This window comes from Pimephales promelas, chromosome 5 (assembly GCF_988280905.1).
Source record: "Pimephales promelas chromosome 5, fPimPro1.hap1.1, whole genome shotgun sequence".
Classification (NCBI taxonomy): Eukaryota; Metazoa; Chordata; class Actinopteri; order Cypriniformes; family Leuciscidae; genus Pimephales; species Pimephales promelas.
This window is the reverse complement of record NC_142773.1, coordinates 20,989,907-21,008,381: the sequence shown is the minus strand read 5'-3', so window position 1 is coordinate 21,008,381 and position 18,475 is coordinate 20,989,907. Positions and strand designations below refer to the sequence as shown.

The 18,475-nt window shown below is 37.2% G+C and overlaps 1 protein-coding gene and 1 long non-coding RNA gene across 2 annotated transcripts in view; one reads left to right on the top strand and one right to left on the bottom strand.

Annotated features, from left to right (window-relative positions):
• basp1 (brain abundant, membrane attached signal protein 1) overlaps nt 1–9,218 on the top strand; it is a 19,152-nt gene extending 9,934 nt beyond the window's left edge. The window contains exon 2 of the mRNA XM_039694694.2: nt 6,889–9,218. Within this exon, the coding sequence (XP_039550628.2) occupies nt 6,901–7,497 (597 nt within the window). The 5' untranslated portion in view covers nt 6,889–6,900 and the 3' untranslated portion in view covers nt 7,498–9,218. The remainder of the gene's footprint in view (nt 1–6,888) is intronic.
• Nucleotides 1–18,475, bottom strand: part of LOC120495238 (uncharacterized) — a 24,326-nt gene extending 5,851 nt beyond the window's left edge. The window contains exons 1-3 of the long non-coding RNA XR_005626013.2: nt 18,454–18,475; nt 16,712–16,767; nt 13,811–14,009 (exon numbers count right to left, since the gene is read on the bottom strand). This is a non-coding gene — a long non-coding RNA (uncharacterized LOC120495238). The remainder of the gene's footprint in view (nt 1–13,810; nt 14,010–16,711; nt 16,768–18,453) is intronic.

Below are 18,475 nucleotides of genomic sequence, written 5' to 3'. Positions count from 1 at the left end.
AAGTATTTAAAATATTAAACATCCACAAAAATATTAAGCCGCACAGTTTCAACATTGATAATAATAAAAAATGTTTCTTGACGACCAAACCAGCATGTTAGAGTGAATCTGAAGTAACAGGAGTAATGATTCTGAAAATTCAACCTCTGCCATCACTGGAATACATTGCATTTTAAAAGTGCAGTTTATTTTTTTTCATCACAGATACACATATCTTGCTCAATGCTCTCCGAACTTCAAACATTGTAAATTGATGTTTGTGTAATCTATGTGTGTGCGCAAATTGTTTGAAATATATAATATGAAGTGTGCAGATAAAACTGTAAGCAATACAGTATGCAATAAAACAAACAAAAAAACTCAAAGTAGCGTTTCTGAAAACAATTAAATTTATTAAAATAAAATTACCCGCATTATATATAGGAACAAACTCATTGTGATTAATTTAAAAGCTAAGATTACAACAAACATTTCTTTGTTGCACACTGATTTCAATAACGATTTTTTTAATCAATTGTTGCAGCTCTAATGACAAGTAAATTCTTGTCACCTACTCTCTCCACTGTGCAGCTCTGTCTTGGGCTCTAGCCTCTACAATGGAGCTCTGTCATGGGGCCTAGCCTCCACAGTAGAGCTCTTTCGTAGGGACTAGCCTCACAACGCATTCTCACCCTAAGGCGTCACCTTTGACCATGCTTCAATATTTGACGTTTTAGGCGCCCTTTAGCGTCACTTACATGACGCGATCCTATGGCGTCATCTAACTGACGCTAAAGGAAAGCGTCTGTTAGAGGACGCGGTTAGGTTTAGGTGTGGGGGTAGGGTACACGCGATCCTAGGGCGTCATCTTACTGACGCTAAAGGGCGCCTAAAGCGTCAGATATTGAAGCATGTCCAAATGTTTCCCAAGGCGTCAGTTAGGTGACGCCTTGGGAGTGAGAATGGGCTGAGCCTCAATAATAAAGCGTCATCTGAAGGTTTAACCTTACTGATGCATTGTTTCTCATTATTCAGTCTCCAATGCTTGTCTTCCCTTGAACTGAACTCTTTTGTATTGCTCTGTATTGGAGCAGGTGCCAAAAGTGCTGTTCATCCGCTCCTTTAATTTTGCAGTTTGCGACAGGGCTTTTGAATATGTGATGTACACACGCTGACACTTTATGCACAGACAGTTTACAAGCCACAGCAGGATCGCATTTACTACCAATCAGCAGGTTTCACTCAGTAAGTGAATTTCAAGCCCCCTGTACAGATGAGACAGCTCACAGACGCACACACACTGCAGCGTATTGTTTAACGCTGAAACAGCGTGCTCCTGTCTGCTTGACTCAGTGGAGACGGGACAGATAGTGTCTATTGTTCTCTTACACACTGAAAGGAAAGACTTTCCATGTTTGCATTGTCATATGTATTCAACTCGCATGTTGGCTTCACATGATTACAGTTCTCCTTCTGTCTGGAGGAAAACTGTATGTGTGTGTGCAAGTGTGTCATTACACAGATGGTTGTTGAGCTCAGGAACGCTAAAGCAGCCAACAGGGAGATTGGAGTGAGAGAGAGAGAGAGAGAGAGAGAGAGAGAGAGAGAGAGAGAGAGAGAGAGCGAGAATGTGTTTCACGGCTCCTTATTCGGAATGGGTCACGTGACCACCCGGTTGCCTTGGTAACTGCGGTTCTGAATTGCAGGTAGTATGGCTCAGAGATGCTGTCCTCTAAAACCCCCTCCATTTTTCCAGATAACTATCAGCGCTGGAGTCTGATTTCTGATTAATGATCTAGTTTTGATGCTTGATATGATAGAATCTTGACAGACTGTCTCAGAGAAGTGAGTTAGTCTGCTGAGCTTTTATTAGCTCTCTGTATCAAGACCGAAGCAAAAGCGCATGTACTAAAATTAACCCAGAGCAGAACATACAAGGTGTTTTCTACGTTCTCCATTATGGCACCTTGCACAGAGACCTATTTATTTTTCTTTTTTTTTGGTACCTATTAAAATAACTAATTGCATTTTTCTTCTCAGTATGTCATTCTGATTATGCAAGACATGTTGCGTTTGACATGCTACACTTGAATTTCCACAAATAATCCCAGAGGAATATTTTATTGCTCAGTGGTTGCTCTTTCATGGCTTGGGAAGCTATAGTTACCTTTTTGTACATCCATGTCTTTGATGTTTCTTCTAAAATGAAGATAGAATAATATGATTTCATATAGCACTGTGTAGTTTAAACTATAGTATAGCATATAACTCAAGGTTTTCAAACTGGGGTTCGCAAGGAAGTGTGAGAAAAACGGTGGAAAAAATGTCAAAATAAATACGTAATGAACAAAGATTAAAATAAATCAATAAATAAAACATAGATTAAAATAAATTAGTAAATACATTTTAATATTATTAAATATGATTATTAATATTTTTCAAATAATGTTTTAGACATATTTATAATATTCTTTTTTTCACTGTATAAATTGGGCCTTTATACTAGAAACTATATAAATTTAGGATTGGGGATATGAAGATAATTATATTTAAGTCTGTGACATTTAAAAGATTAAAAACGGTTTAGTCTACAATATGTTACCATATGACAGAATATTTAAAAAATTGGATGAAAAATGTTCTTATTGGAAGAATACTTATTGGAACAATACTTCTTGTAGACTTTGGTTCATATTAGCAAATCTGAATACAATCTGAGAAGTTGTTGAGATCTGAAGACGTGAGAGTTTGCTTCTCTTTAAGGCAGCAGAGTTAGCCAAAAGATTTCATAGATATCATTGGATTATTTGAAATTTAGGAAACAGACCCTGTTTACACCTGTATTAAGAAGCGTTTTCGTCAATCCGATCACAAGTGGGCAATGCTAAATACAGGTGTAAACGTGGTCTAAAACGTTTTGAGCTCTGTCATTTTCAGAGCTAGTCGAAAGCACATTCAACCGGATTGAATCCGCCTGCTCTCCGCCTACTGGCCTACTGGCTCTGGATCGCTCTGGATCAGCGTGTTCCAGGTCCTGCCAATATCCAGCAACTTCACACAGACATTGAAGAGGAGTGGACCAACATTCCACAGGCCACAATCAGCAACTTTTTTTTTTTTTCCCAAAACAGTAAAACTGCACATTTTAGAGTGGCCTTTTATTGAGGCCAGCCTAAGGCACACCTGTGCAATAATCACAGTGTAATTCAATTCACATTTATTTGCATAGCATTTTTCAAAATAAATGTCATTTTAAAGCAGCTTGACAGAAAATGCATGTGTCTAAATGACAATGAATCTGTTATCGGAGGTGACTGTCTGTGTGTAAGTAATGCATTTAATGCAATGCAAGCAATTTTAATACAATTAATGCAATGCAAGTTACGGCAGAAACAACAAGCTCATTGAAGTAAATAATACATGTTGTCAAATTATTAAGAAAACTTTACACTGCTGTGTCAACATGACATGATGAGATATGCGTAAACATACACGCCACTTTCAAGTCAAGTGGCGTGTTATCCATACGCTTTTTGTCCGAGCGAAACAAAGCAAAATGTAGATCTTTATCTGGGGAGAGATATTTTTTTTCCTAGGATGGTAGGGGAAGACTCATAAATGCTATTAACCCCAGTGACGGGGTTGGGGTAGGTCATATATTTATACAGTAATGTAACGTTAAGTCAACGGCATTCATAAACATGCTGAAAAGCCATAATGCGTGTTGATAGCACGCCAAAAACGGAAATATGAATTGGCATGTCATACATACGCCTGGCTGAGTGTAAAGAAGTCAACAAACTGAACAAACAAAACCAAAGTTTTTTTTAAGGTGATGCATTATCGTTCAGGAACCTATATTGAAAATTTTTGAACGATATCCAGCCCTATTCATTCCTGATTTCTAACACACACTCGGCTGGTCTTGTTATGTGGTATGTTTTTTTCAGTTTCATTTTTATCTTATTTAATAGGGACAAAGCATGTTAATGAACATAAGTACAAAGTACAAAGCGTAAACAAGCCGGATTATAGCAATATTGCTAATTTACGTCCGTAGTCCCTAGGCAGGTACACACAATAACAGACACTCAGTACAAGACTCCACTAAAACACAATACATAAAAAAAACACATAATAAATTACTAAGAAAAATGTTTACACACTTGATTCTTCATAAGCCACTTCTTAAGATGTTTCTTAAAGGAGTGATAAGAAGAACATTGTCGTATTGACTGTGGCAAACTATTAAAATATTTACTCCCCATCACTGATAAGACTTTCTGGCCAAAAGATGTTCGCCTATTTGGTACTTCCCACCCAGTCCCCTCTATTGACAGACCTGGTACAAATACCACAATCTATCCTCTGTTTAATAAACTCCTTCAATGGTGGTGGTGCAAGGCCATGCCAGACTTTATAAACAAAGCATGCATAATTAAAAATTTTTACATTTTCAGAACTCAATAGATTATGCTTTTTATTTATTTTATTTTGTATTATTTGGTGGAATGAGAGGGGTTATTTATCAAACACTTTTATCGCCTTCTTATACAGTGTTTCTATTGGCTTAACATTGAGTTATTCTTAAATGACCAATACTGAAACAATACTGCATTCTACTGAGAGTAGAATCTAGAGTGACTCCAAGATACGTAAACTCCTTCACAACTTCTATTTCCTCTCCCCCTAGAAATACATTTGAGTGCGTCATCTCTACAAATCGTTTTGAGAACATCATACACACAGTTTTTTTTTTTTTGTGTTCAATATTAAACCTTTCCTGATAAGCCAATCCTGTACATTAGTCATAGCGGAAGATAAAATGATCGAAGCTTTATCAAAATTCTTTGCATGGGTATAAATAACTACATCATCTGCATATAACTGAATGTGTACATCTTTACATACTTCAGGCAAATCATTTATGTAAAGTGAAAATAAAATAGGTCCTAAAATAGAACCTTGTGGAACCCCCTTGGGGCAAGCAATATAGGGAGATTTATATCGATCAATACATACATATTGCTTCCTATTTGAAAGATAAGATTTTACCCAGAGTATTGCTTCCTCTGAGAAATTAAAATTTGTTAGTTTAGATAAAAGCACCTGATGGTCAACGGTGTCGAAAGATACAGATCTAACAGTTTGCTGAGTCTGTTGAGTAATTTCTACGGAAACCAAATTGCATTGGATGTAAAGAATTAATACCCTTATGCAGATGATTAGTCAAGAGATTTGATTCCCATTTTTCTTTTACCTTAGATATAATGGGAAGAATGCTAATTGGCCTATAATTTTTCAAATTTAGTTTATCTCCAGATTTGTAGATTGGGACAACTGTAGCCATCTTTCAAGCAGATGGAACAACTGCTTGTTTGAAAGACAGGTTTATGTGTGTTATTGGGGATACTAAAGAATCTTTATTTGTTTTTAAAAATGTTGTATCAAGCCCATCCGCATCCTTTGCTTTGGAGCTTTTTAAAGCATCAATAATCTTTACTACTTCTATCTCGTTATTTCATCTATTTGAAAAATCGGTTGATCAATTTGTATCGGTCTATATGTAATATCTTTTACAATAAAATGCTGGGTTAATTCATCCACTGAATTTCTAAAATGTGAATTAAAATTTGTGGCTATAGATAAAGAGTCTTTTACTAATATACTATTAATTTTAAGTTCAAATTGTTTTACATTATTATTTTGTTTACCAGTTAATTTATTAATATTTTGCCATTTTTTCCCTTTTGACCCCTCAATAAAACTCGCTTTAGCCTTAAAATAAAAAAAACTTGCTTGAGCCTTTCGTAAGGTCTGAATTTCTTTATTCCTCATAGAGGTGTATTTATATCGATCAGTTAAGAGACCCGACTTAAGTGATTTTTTAAGAGACAGATCTCTCTCCTTTATCAATTTCCTACATTCATTATTAACCCCAGGTAATGCAATCTCTTTTATTTTTGTTCGCTGTCCCCTTCTAGTAAACAATTCAAACACCTCTTTAACCTTTCCCAGAAAATAATTCGAACCTCTCTCTAATTTTTTACTTTTTCCGCCATCTCCTTTCGTGTTCATATGTAAATTGTGCAAGCTTATTTCTCAATCTATTAGATCGAAAGATCCATAGACTGTATAAAATATGGAAAAATCGTCTGTGACGTCACCCATAGACTCTCTGAAGAACGGGTTTGAAGCTGTTTATGGAGGGTATGGGCGGCGCCATACTGGAAAATCTTGGAAAATAAAAAATACAAAAGTTTCAGAAAGGATACAGAGGTGGTATGATGTGTTGTGTCAGATCATGGCCGAGACGTCAAATTCACTCGGCGCGGCCCGTTATCAGCTGTCAATCAAAGTTAACCGCCCTTATTTGTCATACGTTTTATATCTAAATATGATCTAAACTAACGAGTTAGAAAAAAATTCACCCCCTCACAGTTGTCAGGCGCGCGGTGCATATTGAAGATTACAATAAAAGTCCATGGGACCAAACTGTAAACATATGAATTTATGCTGTGAAAAACGGACATTATAACATGACGCCTATGGATATTTGCTCCCTTTTAGGACCAGCCTCTAGCGGATTTGAGATGTATTGCAGTTTATCACACTTCCGGGTAGGCTTCATCTTTCAGATTAGAATGTTGCCGCTTGGAAAAATCCCATACATTTACCCACCCATAGAAATCAAGACAGAAGTGGTTGAAAGTGGTCAAAAGAGACAGATTAAAATACCAGGAATGTGTCTCCCTCATCTCCTTGTGATCCGATCGACCAAAACGCATCTTAATACCAGGTGTAAACAGGGCCTAATGTTAATGATTCAACTTCAAGCTCGTTTTGAATTGCAAAAGTCACTCTGCACATTGCAGCCAGTGTTGATTGTTCTGTTTCTCTCTTTCATAGGTCAGAGGTAAAATGGGAGGGAAGCTGAGCAAAAAGAAGAAGGGATACAATGTGAACGACGAGAAAGCAAAGGAGAAGGACGCAAAGACGGAGGGAGCGTCGGCGGACGAGAGCGAAGCTCCCAAGGAGAACAAGGAGGATGCTCCTGCTGCCACCGAGACGACCAATGACACGGCGGCAGCCGCCAAAGAAGCCGCACCTGCTGCCGAAAGCAATTCCACCGCAGCCAAGGAGGAGGAGAAAAGCGCCGCCCCTCCAAAGAAGGAGGAGCCAGCGGCAAACGCTAACGCTCCTAAAGCCTCTGACGGTAAGACCAGCGAGACTGCTAAAGCAGAACCCGCCAAAAGTCCAGATGCCCCTCCTGCCAAAGCGGAAGAAAAATCCACCCCTTCTGCAGCTCCGCCAAGTGAGAAAGAGGCTGCAAAAGAGCCCGCCCCTGCCGCTAAAGATCCCGCCCCTCCTGTAGCCACAATGACGGAGAGCAAGCCCGACACTGAGTCTAAAAAGACTGAGGCTCCGCCCGCAAAGGAATCTGCCCCCGCAGAGCCAGTCGCCACGGAGACCAGCCCCGCCCCCAATAAGGAGCAAGCAGTCGCTGTGCAGGATTAACAGATGGAGCAGTGAACGACAAGATTAATGACAAATGAAAAACGAAATCAAATCTAAATAATAAAACTAGCCCGCCCATTTTAAATTATATCAGTAATTATAAAATGAATAATGATAATAGTAACAATAACAGTAATGATTTTAACAGGCTGGACTTTGATCATTGTGTTGGCGATGGACATGATCATGGTGAATAAGACTGGCAGTTATGATGATATTATCTTTAATATCCAATTGAACTTTGATACAAACCACCAGCCCCCCAACTTCTTCTCTCTTTCTCTTTCTTTCTACCTCCATTCAATGAGGGGTGGAAAAAAAAAACATGGAATATATTCATTGCCACCCTCCAATTCTCACTTCCCTCCATTTGAGTGTGATGTTATGGCAGTGGGAGGGGTTATTATATGTGTGTGAGTGTGTGTGTGTGTGTGTGTGTGTGCGCGTGAGTGGTAGTAGTAGTAGTCCAGCCTCCCTGATGCATACTTCATATTTCCTGTTTGCTGCTTTCTAGTTAGTGATTGGCATTGTGTCTTTGCTTATCCCCTGACTTTCCTACTTTCTTTGTTTCTCTCTCTCTTTTTCTCACATATCAGTGAAAACAAAATCAGTGTGCAGCACAATGCATCAAACACACACATACACACACGCACGTTATTGAATGTTAGCAGTATTAATGGTTTTTAAAGGAACAGTTCACCCAAAAATGCCAATTTGGCCATGTCTTTATAAACCTGTACGATTTTTTTGTCACCCGCAGAATGTGAAAGGAGAAATATAGCTGAAAAGAGCTGCTCTTTTCTATGCATAAGTGAATGGGGACTACATCTGTCAAGGCAGATTTTCAATGCAAGATTATGAGTAAAGAATTATTTAAATTTCAAAGACTTGGAATATAGTGCATGGACTACTTTTGTGATGCTTTTATGGTGCTATTTTGTCCTTTTTGGAGCTCCACAGTCTTTGGACCCCGTCCACTTTTACTGTATAGAAAAGAGCAGCATGAACATTCTTCAAAATGGTTACTTTTGGGTTACACAGATGAAAGAAAGTCATACAGGTTTGGAATAACACAAGGATGAGTAAATGATGTTATGTTATATATTTTAAGGTGAACTATTCCTTTATTTGGTTGTTTGAAGGTTCAATTAAAGTGTGTACGTGTGTGTGGAAGGACCCAGGGTTTTATGTGAGTGTACATATGGAGTTTTGCATGGTATGAGCATGCATTTTCTGCATGTGTGTGTGTGTGTGTGTGTGTGTGTGTGTGTGTGCGTGCGTTAATTGAGTTCTGGTCTTTCTGTACTTTGAAAGCAGCAGTTGTCATGATGTCAGAGAGACAGAGAGAGAGACAGACCTCCAAACTCACCAAACAGGACACACTTCACACACAGATCTCTCAATATACTGACAGAACAATGTGAGCGTTGTGTGTTTCTATATGTGTGAGGCTGTGTGTGTGTGTTTTGCATGTCAGTGGTTGGCCCTATTGTGTATTTTTGGTTGCTGTGGAGATAATGTTGCTACAGGTGATATTTCATTTGAATTAGCACACACTCTCTCTCTCTCTTTCTCTCTGTTCCTTTCTCTATCATTCCTTTTCTTTCCAAAATTCCCTGGTTAAATAAAAAAAAAATTCAAATAAAATGGAAGAACTGAGATATATGTACTTGTATACATGGAGCAACATTAATAAAATGAAAGAAACAGATTGAAAATCAGCTCACACGTCTTGATTTTCTGTTTTCATGGATAAATTCCGTTTTTATGTTTCTCCCCAACACACATTTTTAATCTATTTTTTAATGCTTAAGAGACAGTGACAGTTCAAACAAACCAAAACTTCTGAACTTGCATCTTGAAAAAAAGAAGACTAGTCTAATTTTATCTGCAAATCTAAACTGTTATATAAGCTGTCAGTACAATAGAGGCACAAAAGACACGTCTGAAGTAGCATATATACCCAAATGATCCACATGAGATTACACACAAAGAAATGTTGATTTTCATGTTCAGCTAATCACTAACTGAAACTGCACAAGCTACTAATAATTTACTATTAATCATTATTATGAGTTGGTCGCATTCAAGCGCTTTGTTGCTGGAAATTGGACAAGGAATCATGGAGGACACCAGGTTTATTCTTGCCTGTTTATCGGGAAAATATTATTAAATCCAAAATTTAGTGACCTGTTTAGACATTTAGAGACCCGTTCATTGACAACCACATGCAGTAATAACTCACTGCACCATCGAGTTAGTCAACTTGCTGATAATTTAGGAATGTCAAATACAGGCTATTTTCAAAGTGCACAATATTAATTGTGTAACTAATTATTTATATAGCACTTTTAAAGCTTCTTAGCACAAAGGGCCTCACACATGACAAAAAGGCAGGGGGAGCATTGCAAAATATAAAACCAGAAACATAATTAGTTAAAAAAACTGAATCCAAATACTTCACAAAGTAGTAAAAAAAACATTTATACAAATACGTTTTTAAAAGAGACTTAAAGACTTTTCTGATCTAATCTCCATTGGCAAACTAGTCCATAAAATTGGAGCCTTTTCACCTCTTTTATATCTAGAACAGCCAACAATCCATGATTTGAAGATCTGAGACGCCTGGCTGTTTCATTAAACGGATTGTTGCATTTAACAGTTAGTTGTGCTTGATTTACTTGTGATTGGATGGAAAATGCATGTTAATGTCACCATGAAATCAAAATTCACAAATCTTATTTTTTCACAGATCGTTACAGTGTTTATTATAAGTGAATTATCCATGCACATCTTTTTATTTTTTTCAATTCATGCGCCCTTGTCATTTTTAATCAATTACGTTAGCCCACACTCATGCTAAAAGCTGTTTTACTTGGATAAACGTCACAATAGGGAAGAAAAAACTATCGTAACTTCCATTTCCACTTTAATATCAGTCGTAAACAGCATCACTGGTGTGCCTCAAAATGCTACAGTAAATAGTTTCAGTAACCACGAATGTTAGGATGTTCACCATAGAAGCAAAATGAGCACAGACAAAACAATTACTGTCTCTTATATATTTACTTACACACATAAAAAATATACTATTAAACTATAACTATAAAACCATTTATTAAATGTCTTTAAGGCCGCTAACGGAGGTGCCAGAAGACTCCTGAGCCGTGAGACAAGCCTCGGTTGTGCTACGATCATTCTAGTGAACCCGAATTCACCAAATAAAACATGTTCAACATCCTTGTTGATCCTGGAACAACATTCAAACCAACCAATCAGATTTGAGGGACACAAGTTTACAGTTTATGTCAAGTTTACGCTTACAGCCAGTCTTCTTCTTATTCACATGTCATTTCCCGCTGATTTTTGGGATAAGTCAAAGGTAGGGTTAGGTTTAGGGATGGTATAGGGTTCGGATTAAGTAATTTGGACAGGAATGTTGTTCCAGGATCAACAAAAGATGCCACGGTCACACTAGACTTAAAGCATGCACAATTTCTTCAAACACAGCAATGGTTGTGATATGACGTCACTTTTTATAAACATGAATTCAACATATAACAAATAGTAAAAAATAAATAAAAAGTAAAAAATATACTCGACTATCGACTACTAAAAATATTGTTCTTTTAATTCAGCCAAGAGGTCACGCCGTGATGTACCTATCTTCTACTCTGGTCACACGTCTTCACTTGATGCGAATTCGCCGGCCAGTTCACCAACTTTGAAGTAAAGCGAAATGCAAAACCAAAGCCACTTTAATGCAAGCCTCAAAGGTTAGCAAAAAAAGTGTAAGGCCTGCTAGCGCTGCTGCAGGGAAGGAGACTAGAGGCTGTTTTTTAATGGATGTCAATGGAGGAGATGCTTCACTACGCTGAATAAAATGCTTTTGTGGGAGATCCGCTAATCTTTTAATGAATCGACAACATGTTTGCTCTTAAACATCCATTTTGGATTGATCTATTTTTAAGAGTTTACACCCAAAAAAAGCAGTTTTATAAGTCATGGACAATTGCGTGTCAGGTAGTGAGTTTATGGCACTTCTCATTCATTTCAATGGTATCTGCAAACAGTGATCGACTGTCGCAAAACTTAGAACAAAATGAACAAAATTCAATGACGTCAAGGCTCTAACTCTTATCTATCTCACAATATAAGACCATGGAAACTTTTCTCATTAGCTTGTGTTTCTGGCGCATTCACACGCATATATGAACGGAAGTCAATGGAACAAAGTGTAGTGCCCTACAAAGCAAAAAGGCAGTAACTATGCAGAGTGCAGAACTGAGAAAAATGACTTTTGCTAGGGCTTTTTGCAGTTACTGTACAAACGACTACCATTTTTCTCTAAAACGACACGCATTTAAGATAAGATGTTTTGTCACATAACAAAGGATGCCTTGAATGTCATGAAAATTTTAATAATTAATGCTTTACCAAAACTGCAGTTACTGCCTTTTTTTTTACTTAGCAATAAAATGGCGGACAAAATTGTTGGTATCTTCAAAAACACAGGCTCTTTGAGTAATGAATGACAATTAAAGGGATAGTTCACCCAAAATGTTTAATTCTGTCATTAATTACTCATCCTTATGTCGTTCCAAACCCGACTTTAGTTCATCTCCGGAACACGATTTTTTAATGAAATCCTAAAGTTTTCTTGCAGAAACAAACCTTTTGCAGAAGCTCAAATGTGCTGCGTTACACAAGATTGAACCTCATTGGTTCTCGTATGTCATGATGATGAATGTTGATGAATATTCATATGTGAAAGCATCAAAGTGTCAGTTGCGTAGCTTTCAACGGAGGGATAGAATTCTCTCAGGTTTCACCAAAAAGATCTATATTTGTGTTCCAAAAATGAACGAAAGTCTTACGAGTTTGGAACGACGAGGGTGAGTAATTAATAGCAGGATTTTCATTTTACATTTCAAACTATCTCTTTAAAGGGATACTCCACTTTTTTTTGGAAATGGGCTCATTTCACAACTCCCCCAGAGTTAACCAGTTGAGTTTTACCGTTTTCGGATCCATTCAGCCGATTTTCGGATATTTAGAAGAATATCAGTAACCAGACAGTTTCTGGTCTCATTGACTTCCATTGTATATTTTTTTCCTACTATGGATGTCAATGAGACCAGCAACTGTCTGGTTACTGATATTCTTCTAAATATCAGAAAATCGGCTGAATGGATCCGAAAACGGTAACTGTTTAACTCTGGGGGAGTTGTAAAATGAGCCTATTTTCCAAAAAAAAAAGTGGAGTATCCCTTTAATAGAGGATCACGCTGTCTGGGTTCATTTTTGTGCTATAGACCGGTTGCCATAATGTTTTTGATATAATATTTCACATATATCTTTTGTGTAGAATGAAAATTATTTTACTTTACTGAGCCAAAAGTAATATTTGTATTTTATCACACTTTAACCATAATGAATTCCCCTGAAAGACACTCATGGCGTATGTTATTAGTTTATACATACGTTATTAGTTTGCTATGTTATGCGTTGTCTTGGTTGTTTTTGATTTATTAACAAAATATATAAACTGACAGTTTAATAAGCCACATTTTTTTAGAGGATTCAGAACTTAACCTGAATATAAATAAGGTTGTTTGTTTAAATATTCCAGGTCTTGTCTCCTTTTATCTCCCCGTATCTCTCTCTCTCTCTCTCTCTCTCTCTCTCTGTACTGTCTCCTCTCTGGGTTGACTGGGTTCATGTATGACTGCCTTTAGGCCTTAGTAACGGTCGCCAAGCCTCTGATCCCATAGCAACCGGTCACTTGGTTTTGTAAGGCAGAAGGAGAGGACACGCACACACTCTAACACACACATCAAACCCAATGTAACACTCCTACAATTCTGACGGATATCATTGCTGACTATGGCCTACACAGTTCTCTATCTGTTCCCTTCCATTTGGCGAATAACAAGTTCTGCAAACCCAAACCGGAATCCAAACCGCAGCTCTGTTTATAAAAATAGATTATTTGAGTTCCAGTGGTCCACCATCACAAAAAAATCCAGAAGCGATAACCATAAAAGAAAGGTTAAATTTCATCACTTCCCACATAGCATACACACACACACACACACACGTGAATGAAACAGGCGCCAACATCAACATTAACACCTGATTGGGTATGGAGGTAACCATGGATACGGGTCTTGCCTAGCAACAGGCTCAAATGCAGTTGTAAACCCCGCCTACCTAAAGGAAGCTGAGAGAACACACATACCTGCACTTTCTCGCACACACATACCTGCACATGCTCGCACACACAGTCTCTCATTTGTCACTATCCACCCACCTCTTGTTTTTTCTTCCTGTTTACGCCCCCATGCTCCCCCCAGCCCGAATCAGCAGGGTCCCTGGAGGGAAAATTGCCGCCTGTCATTGGCTAACTGCATCTCCATGGTGATGCAGCTGCAGCTGTGGTCGTGCATGCGACAGAGAAACACAGTGTGTGTAAATCTCGTTCCAGCCAATAATGCTGTCAGATCTGAAAACTGAGATGAGAGTTCACTTCAGTCACCTGTGCAGGTGTGTTTTATTAATGCCAAACAAGGGACTACCAATATCCAGCAAGTATAGAAGTGTCCAATAATTTTGATCAAACAATTCAAATATATTTATACAGTATGTAACCATCCCGTTGTTGGAATTTTAGACATATCTGAAATGGGTCACATCATTGAAACGACTTGAAGTTAAAGTAAATACACTAGAAAAATGCGCTCTTTTCAAGGGTGTGGATTTAAATCAGTGTAAGAACATAAGGTGGGCTAAGCGTTTAAAACATACATGCACAGTTCAGTTGATTGATAAGGTTTCATCATCACTTTAACGTTGTTAAAATTACTGTACTGAACTTTGTTTCATTCCCATTTTTAAAATGCCCCTATATCGAATATTACCTTTCAAGAGGTGTGTAATATAGCGGTTTGTGAATGTAAAAAGGTCGGCAAAGTTTTAAAGATCAAAACACACGACAAATAAAGTTAAGAAAGAATCGATTCTGAACTGCCGAAACGAATCAGAAATTCCATTTCCGCATGCTGTTACATACATATCTACAATGTAAAAGACACAGTAGACGTAGCTGAAGCCTGGAAGAGTTTGGTTTGTGTTGTCGGCATGTTGAGAAGACGAAGAAGGCTTGAGAAGAAGGCTTTCCGTGCAGTCTTATCTAGTCATGACTCGAAAAAAGATTTGTTCGTTTTGATGAACGAGTTTGAGAGTCACGAACGCTCATCACAGAACAGAGCAAGGCGAGCATTTGAGCTTATAAAACTAAAACTTTTTTTTATTTATTTTTGAAACGAGAGATCGTTTCGCTATACAAGACCCTTATTCATCGTCTGGTGTCGTTTAATGCCCTTTGAAGCTGCACTGAAACTCTCATATGGACCTTGAACCGTTTGGTTCCCAATGAAGTCCATTATATGGAGAAAATTATGTGTAAGCGCCTCAATATAAACTTGATTTTTTACAATAATAAAAACAACTGATAAAAGCAAAATGAGAGACATTTAGTTTTTTGTGCTAATAAACATTTTTACTAACAAATGCTCTTGACTGAGCTTAAATGGATAGCCATAGTCAAAAAAACATTCCAAACCTGACTTTCTCCCTTCAGCAAAACACAAATTCTAAAGAATGTTATTTTCTCAAAATATCTTCTGTTGTTCCACAGAAGAAAGAAAGTAAAGCATGTTTGGAACAACAATAGGGAGAGTAAATGATGTTCTAATTTAACATAGTGGCCTGATTTAGAAAATTTCACCAATTTATCACATTACAGAATTTGAAATTGATTGACAGGTACAAAACCATTTTGCTTTTCTTAATGCTGCAATGGCGGTTAGACTTAATGTCATTTCATGAAGTTTTAGCATAAAGTAAACAAATTAAAGATGACAGTTTGACACATTTGTGCCTGGAGTACTAACAGAGAACTGCCTGATGTATAGCTGATGTAAGAGACCTCAGGAAGATGAAAGTCGCCTTGTGTGTTCAAATGAGGCAGAGCATGTGCATAGGTTGCTATGGCCAGGGGTGTAGAAATTATTTCTGAAAATGTCAGGACGAATATTAAAGTTGAAGAATCCCAAACCTCAATAGACTTGTGATCTCATAAGAAACTAATTAAAAACCTATTTATTTTTCATTATTATTAACATAATTATTTTATCACAATTAACATTATGTATCCATAGGTTTTGTCTATGTATAGATTTAGTTTTCTATACGTTTAATCTCTCAAATATCATTTGATCTTTCAAATATTAACACTCCAAACCAGCAGCATGTCTTGGTTATGGGTTAACCACAAATCTGTACAACTTTGTGGTGCTTTTTTGTCTATCTGCAGCTTATTATATGAAATTGTTAGTTAATCCAAAATTGTAAATTCAGTCATTAATAACTCATCATCATGTCTTTCATCTTCAGAACACAAATGAAGATCTTTTTAATGAAATCTGAGATCTTTCTGTCCCTCCATTGACAGCATACGCAACTACCACTTTCATGCCCCAGAAAGGTAGTAAAGACATCATTTAAGTAATCCAAATGACTTCTGTGGACGGTTTAACCTCAAGTTTATCAAGTGACAAGAGTGGTTTGTTCACGCAAAAAATTATTATATTAAAATTATTAATCTCCAAAGCACGTTGACTCTCTGCTCTCACGCCAGCACAACACGTAGCGTCGTGTTGCTGTTGTAAAACCAGTGTTGGAGATTTTTTTTGAAGATCTTACCATTTTGGAACGACATGACAGTGAGTAATTACTGTAATAACAGAATTTTCATTTTTGAGTGAACTAACGCTTAAATTCATTGTATAAAAAAGTTAAAAATATAAAAAATTCCATTTGAGTAGAGAGAAAGTCATACAGAGGAACAAAATGACGTTGAGTAAATTATGACAGAATTTTGTTATTCCTTGAACGACCCTGTGAACTTGATTTGACAAACAGTTTTCTGTCCTGTGATGACGCATTTCCTGTTGAAACAGGAAGTTTGAGCAGGACGTCAGTAGTGAACCTAATTCGCTAGTTGCTAGCTGGCCTTTAAATATAAAGATCATCTCCTGAAAAATCAGCCAGGCAGTTATGATGAACACCTTACCTACATTAAACATATCCTGTCAGTGGCTCATTCTAACATTATTTAAATATTCATAAGGCTTCATGCATAATAGACTACCTGAGTGGTGATCCAGTCTGTTGAGAGGCCGATGGGAACTCAGCTCCTCCCTCCTCCTATCACAGGAAATATGATAATGGATTCTGAATTTATGATTACAAATGCCATAAAGAATGATCAATATGGACTGCCATCTGCTGGAATACACACACACACACACATCCAAAACAGCTGCACATTGGTGGGGGAGGAGGTCTCACTGTTGTTGCCAAGCAACAGAAGATACACCATTCTCATAATTGTGACTGTATGTGAGCATTGAGCAATGAGAAAGAGAAAGAGTTGCACATAAAATGGCTATTTCTGTGTGAAATTTTGTTCCAAATTGTTTTCATTCTGCTTTCAGGTAACAAGTGAAGGTTGTGACAACTTACCCCATATAATGTGAGACATCCTTTTATTTATTTACTTTTAGCTTAGATGTTACTGTATACGTCTCAACAGAAATTGACTTTCAAAATAACAAAAAAAAAAAAACACCTTCTTTGAGAAAATACCAGAAGTAAAAAGTGGGACAACTATCTCCTCTCAACTTCCCTTATACATTCATATAATTTGAAATATTAATACAGATACAAATTCTCTACAGACATGTTGTGTGTCAACTACCCGTGTGTGAGCATCCAATGCTAAGAAAAAATCTGCAAACTGTTCACAGATGGCTTGTCAAGTAACAAACACATCATCATTCCACACACACACACACACACACACACACCCTACAGTGCCACAGCTGAGGTCGTATTTGTGCCAGTTTTCAGGCATTTTAACTCTCTGATCTTTGAACAATCAGTTCATACCCCCTTCTCTTTCTCTCTCCCTCGCTCTCTCCCATCTTTTCATTTCCTCTCTCTTACATGTACCACTTTGTCACTCTCAACATCAAAGCTTTGCACTGTTCACCATGGAAACTGCCTCCATTCAATTTTATTCGTCAGTTTAAAAAAAACAGTGCCGAGAATAACAACATCCTAGAGTGCGACAGGAGTGATGTGGTTATTAGCATATTAGCCCCGCCCACCCGTCAGAAATACAGGCGGGCGGAAGAAGCATATCCGACTGACAAGACGATGATCTGTTTACACCGACGTAGAGAGTGGGAAGAAGAAAAACGTGAAAAGTGAAATAAATCACTTTTGAAATTATGTGAATAATTAAAACAATAAAATATCAAATATATTATAATTTAATTTTGAATTAAAAACATGTTAAACTCTAATATTAATAGATAAATCACAGACACATGCATAAATATTCACTCACTGTTTTCCTTCAATCGTCTGATCTGACACTTAATGTTCAGCCAACATCGCCCTCTGCAGGACAGACTTGTACTTGCACCTGATCAGCTCTAAATAATTTAGTTATTAATCAGAGCTGATTTAGACAGGTGTTAATCATATAAGTGGGTAGGCTACATTGAGGCTGAAAATAAAAACTATTTCAGCTTTCTGTATAACTTCACTAAGCCCAAATGGTTTTTAAAAAAGAAGAAGCTAAAACATCTGCCAGCTTTGATTAAAAATTACACATACTTTCATCGGAAAATCCTTGACAATATTTGTTGTTCTCATTTGTAGATTGTTCGTGTTGGGCCATAATAATATTCTCCAACAACTTCATTGTTTATCTGTAAAAGCATTCTGTAGACTATCTGTGATAGAATATATCTGTAATAGAAATCTAGGTGTTGGTGCCTATTTATATGAAGGTAATTGAGCAAAGAATTTGGTATAACATACCTTCGACATTGGTTTCTTCTTG